The following is a 5,648-nucleotide window of genomic DNA, read 5'->3' on the forward strand; positions in this document are numbered from 1 at the left end:
AGGACCTGGGGTTGGGTGGGGGACACCCTCATAGAAGCAGGGTGGGGGGTGGTGGTGGGATAGGGGGTTTGTGGAGGGGAAACTGGGAAGGGGGATAACATGTGAATTAAATAAATAACCAATAAAAAAAGAAAAAAGTCGGGCAGTGGTGGCGCACGCCTTTAATCCCAGCACTTAGGAAGCAGAGGCAGGCAGATTTCTGGGTTCGAGGCCAGCCTGATCTACAGAGTGAGTTCCAGGACAGCCAGGGTTACACAGAAAAACCCTGTCTCAAAGGAAAAAAAAAAAAAAAAAGAATTCTTATCTGATCAGTTAAGTTGTAAGAGGGGTGTTTTGGGGGTGGATTTCATCCGTTACACTATGTAACTACCAGAACTCCAGCATAACAGCTGTAAAGTCCACTTTGGATTTGCCAAACGTGTGTGCTTGCAGTTCTCAACAGTTGGAGTCTCATGGTCCTCATGGTGCTGCTTCACTTCCCACAAACCTTAGCACAGCCTTAAGAATGCAGGCCACAAACACCAGTTTAAAGACATCTTCACGATGACATATAACATGTAAAGATCTGAAATGTTACTGGTAGCCTAAGACTTAATTCTCAAATTCTCTTTCTGTGAAAATCAGCAGGAAAACTTCCTTTATTTGAGATGACTTGGCTTGGTAACAACACCCATCTGCAGCAGGTATTCCAGGTATTAGGTAATGCTGAACTCCAAGCTGGGAGATGGACACTGCCTTTTGCTGCACAAGGTGTGGCTTGTGCACCTAGTGTGGCTGTCACAAGGTCAGAGTTGGCAGTGACAGTGAAATCTGAGGAAAGCTTTGAAGAAATCAATTAGAGATTGACATTTTAACACACTTTTCCCTCAACAATTAAAATACATTTGCAAAGAGTACCTCCTTTAAATCACCCAGCATGCTCAGTGTTTTATTTGAAAGTCTTACTACATTTTCCCAAGCTTTTTTTTTAAAAAAAAATATGTATCTATGTCTATGTACATATGAGTGTAGTGGCCACAGAGACCAGAAGACAATATTGGATCCCCAAAGCTAGAATACAGTTGTGAGCTGCCTAATGCAAATGCCGGGAATTGACTTCTTGATTAAAAAAGTTCTGAACCATGGTTCAGTTGGTTCTAGAATGAAATAAACATCTCCTCCAATATATACATTTCTCTGCATGACATTCTACACTAAATGGAACTTCTCTTTAACCTACAGAATACTGAACTGCAACTTAAGATGAACACTGTGCCTTGTTTATTAATGAGAAGACAGGCTTCTTTTGTGCATCTTATCTCAAGTCCAAGAAAGAGAAAAATTATGCAACAAATTTTATTTAGCCCAGTCAGTCCCAGCAGAGCACAGAAGCTTACAGAGGGTAGAAAGTGCATTAATAAAAGCCAGTTTTTACCCAAAGGAAACAGAAAATATATTATTGATTCAAAATATTTAACACTTGAATGATAAACTGCAATAACTTATTGTGGGTTCTACTGATGAGAAAAAGAAGAAGAAAAGAATGCTTTACGGAGAGGTCGGTCTCCAGCTGACAGCACACGTCAGTAGAGGTCACTAAGGCCCGCAGTCTTCCTTGCCTTTTGCATCAGTGCCCTTAGCTGGAACTGTTTACGGGACAGGAGGCGGACGTGCTAGGAAGGAGGACAATGTTGACATTTCAGAATGGCGTTGATCCAGCCATGATGCCAGACAGCATCTAGCAATCCTACATATATACAGCAACCTTTGACACCAATTCCACATTATGAAAACTTTTAAAACTCTACTATATCGCAGGGCCTGGCTTTGCTAAATGGAATGCTTTGCCTTTGCAGTGCTGAGGATGGAATCCAGGGCTTTGCACACATTAGGTATGAGCCATTCCCGGAGGTGTATCCCCAGCCCAAGCCTACATTCTTTTTTTTTTTTTTTTTTTAAAGATTTATTTATACGAGTACACTGTAGCTGTCTTCAGACACACCAGAAGATGGCATCATATCCCATTACAGGTAGTTGTGAGACACCATGTGGTTGCTGGGAACTGAACTCAGGACCTTGGGAAGAGCAGTCAGTGCTCTCATTTGCTGAGCCATCTCTCCAGCCCTCACCTACCTACATCCTGAAACACCAAGATGCCAGGAAAACATGCTTAATACAAGTTTCCAAACTGTCCCTTTACTACGAGAACAGGAAGAGAAGGGCTGAGGAGAAATGGTACTAACTTTAACCCTCCTCAGCATCTCAGAAACAGTTTGCTCTTCCTGTCTCCGTATTCATCTTTTCATGTGCCTTGCCACCCAGCCGGAAGGCAGTGGTAGAACCTTCTTTGTGATCACTGCGTACACTCGGCCATTCACCCTGCTTACATTAGATCCAAGGCACGTGGTTTAGCCACTCACCTGAGTGTTCTGCCCAGCTTGCATAAACACTAAGGTATCACCAGGAACGAGGTCAAATATACTGAGTATCTGGTTATTATTCCTAAAACCATATTCTCCTTGGGCAATAAACAAAGCTTACTAAGACTTCGGGCTGTACACTATTAGCAAGCCAGAGATAACCTGCATTAAAAAGGGTAGCCCACTTCTTTCTAGAACTATCTGATCTGGGAAAACTAATCTAAAATTATCCAACTCTAAGACCATTACGGGACTAAAAACAAAACAAAATGGGGGTGGGTAATAACCTCAAATTTAGGTGGTGTGACTGAACCTGCAGCACAGATCCCAAAGGCCTGGAAGGTGAAGGAAGGACACCTACCTTCAGGAACACATCCAGGTCTATCACTCCCCGCCGCAAAGCTTCTCCAAGGTAAAAGATAGTGTCTTCAATAGCATTTTCCTCTGCATACAGATTTAGAATCTGTTTATAGAGTGGGGCTGTGGGAATGATAACTTCATCAATATCATTATTTTCAGATTGATTTTCCATTTTCTCCAGAGCAGAACTTAGTTCTTCATCCTTCTTTTTCAAAAGTTCTATGTTTTTATCAACTTCAGCCTGAAAACAGAACAGTCCATGCATAACTTTATACTGATTTGTACACGATTATTTGCTAAGACACATCTACAACTCAACCTCAGACGGTATTTGGAGCAGCAGACTAATACTTCCAATAATATATTGGTGGAATGTGGGAAGGAATGACAAAAATTCCCCAAAATGAACATAATTGTGAAAGAGATACATGGTACTGCCAACTGGACTGCCAGACACAGTCCAAAATAAAGTCTCTCCCCATAGATAACCATGAAACAAGAAATTCCCAGAGGAGAAATTCCTCCCATCTATGGGAAGGATTTGATTTTCAGAGCTACAACGCATTGCAGGTGGTGGCTGCAGGCTCTGCATTACATCGGCACTACATTATTTTTTTTTTTAAATTTATTTATTATATGTAAGTACACTGTAGCTGTCTTCAGACACACCAGAAAAGGGCACCAGATCTTGTTATGGATGGTTGTGAGCCACCATGTGGTTGCTGGGATTTGAACTCAGGACCTTTGGAAGAGCAGTCAGTGCTCTTAACCGCTGAGCCATCTCACCAGCCCGGCACTACATTCTTAAACTGAAATGGTTGGCTATTATGATGCTCACTTTATACACACACAGAGAGAAAGCCTGGAGAGGGAAGAGGCACAAGCTGTATTATTGATTTGAAGCTCTCAGGCCCTCAGATGTCTCTGGATGACAAAACCAAGAAGCTGCTGAGCCACATTTTTATTATAGAGTGTGAGTGTGTGTGTGTGTGTGTGTGCACCCTGATATGGGTGCTGGACACTTAACCACTAAACCATCTCTCCAGGTCCCTGAAAGGCACTTCTAATACTGACTTAAATGTTTAGAAATACAATTCTCTCTTAAGTGTATAGTTCAAGGTCCGAGTGTGTTTGCCATTCATAGACCTCTGTAATTCATATTCCCTGTGAAGTGGCAGCAATTCACCGTGGAAGAAGTGCAGTATTCCAGATAGCACTTTCCAGTGGAAGATCAATGAGGCCGCACTTGAGACCTTATGGGCTATAGTATTTCTCTAACTGATGACCTGCCTCAGCTCCTGAGAACTGAGATTATAGGTACATTCCACCAACCCTGCTTAGAGAGCTTTGTTCACATACCTGAAGACAACTCCTGCTCACTGAACTTTTACTTTACAACATCAAGGTTTGCACAGAACTCTTTACCTTAGCTGTAATTCAACCCACGATATGTTTTCACTGCATTACTTACTACTTTTTGTTTTTTTCCTCCCTGAGACAGGGTTTCTCTGTGTAGTCCTGGCTGTCCTGGAACTCACTCTGTAGACCAGGCTGGCCTCAAACTCAGAAATCCGCCTGCCTCGGCCTCCCGAGTGCTGGGATTAAAGGCGTGCACCACCACGCCCGGCTTACTTACTACTTCTTGATCTAAGCGGGTGACCATCTCTTCCAGTTTCTGGTGGCCTTTTTTCAGATCTTCCTCTGTTCGTTTCAAGGCATTAAGCTCTGCCTGGGCACCATCCATTTCCTCCTTCATCCGCCATCTCAGTTTGTCACTGACTGCTGAGATGAGAGATGCTCGGATGGTGTCCTCACTGATTGTGCCGTCTCTGCTGGGACCTGCAGGAGATAATGCACACACTCTGGACATCAAGGCTCAGGTGGGTGTTCGCCAGTCAGAACCCTTGGACTTCCCCACTAATACTTAGCCAATTATAATCTGTATCCTTTTGCTGTAAGTGAGCAGCTGTATGATAGTTTGAAGAGCTGTGTCAATCCTTCTACAGAATGCTAGAACTGAAGACGCCCTTGGAACTGCTGAACTTAATTAAGACCACTGAGCACATACCATAAGTGGACAACCCTAGTTCAATTTCTGGAACCCAAGTAAAAAGCCTGATGCAGCAGCCCTCATCCAACACTCTTGTCTTGAGATAGGAGGCAGCAACTGAACTGCATGGAAGTCTATAGGCCAGCAGTAGAACCAAGAGAGATCCATATTCAACAAGTGAAAATGAGAACCATCACACTCTCACACCTCTCTCTCTCTCTCTCTCTCTCTCACACACACACACACACACACACACACACACACGTGGGATAGGGGTGGAGACAGGCAGGCAGGCAAACAGAGACAGAGAGAAATATAGAGACAGGGACAGAGACTTTACTATTCAAGATGGGTAGGAGACATGTTTTCAGCTGCTATCAGAGAGATGTATTCCACAAGCCCCATTCATAGACTCATTCTGACTGACTGACTGTTCAGGAGTTGGGAGCAACAGCTCTGTGGATATAAGTGCCCATAATCAGGAAGCTCACAAAATCCTCTAACTCCAGTTACATGGTATCTGACACCCTCTTCTGGTCACCACGGGCACCTGGGCACCAGTACACACGTCACATACACATGCACACCAAATAAGTATAATAACTATAATGATGATGATGATGACAATAATAGGGCCTAACTATTCTGTCATCCAGACAAGATAAAGGGCATATTAAAATCTCTGGTTACTTACACTGTACTAATTAATAAAGTAGTTTTTAAAATGGAAGAGGGGGCCAGGCAGTGGTGGCGCACGCCTTTAATCCCAGCACTTGGGAGGCAGAGGCAGGTGGATTTCTGAGTTCGAGGCCAGCCTGGTCTACAGAGTGAGTTCCAGG

The 5,648-nt window shown here is 43.4% G+C and overlaps 1 protein-coding gene across 3 annotated transcripts in view; it reads right to left on the reverse strand.

The window, feature by feature from the left end:
* Window positions 1–620: 620 nt before the first annotated feature.
* The window catches only part of Tsg101 (tumor susceptibility 101), a 31,953-nt gene continuing 26,925 nt past the window's right edge, over window positions 621–5,648 (reverse strand). For 2 of the 3 annotated variants that reach the window (XM_021166907.2, XM_029479763.1), the window contains 3 exons: window positions 4,396–4,598; window positions 2,761–3,000; window positions 621–1,652 (listed from right to left, as the gene is read on the reverse strand). In XM_021166907.2, the coding sequence (XP_021022566.1) occupies window positions 1,563–1,652; window positions 2,761–3,000; window positions 4,396–4,598 (533 nt within the window). In that variant the 3' untranslated portion in view covers window positions 621–1,562. The remainder of the gene's footprint in view (window positions 1,653–2,760; window positions 3,001–4,395; window positions 4,599–5,648) is intronic. The other variant, XM_021166906.2, reaches the window with a different exon arrangement.

Source organism: Mus caroli, chromosome 7 (genome assembly GCF_900094665.2).
Source record: "Mus caroli chromosome 7, CAROLI_EIJ_v1.1, whole genome shotgun sequence".
Lineage (NCBI taxonomy): Eukaryota > Metazoa > Chordata > Mammalia > Rodentia > Muridae > Mus > Mus caroli.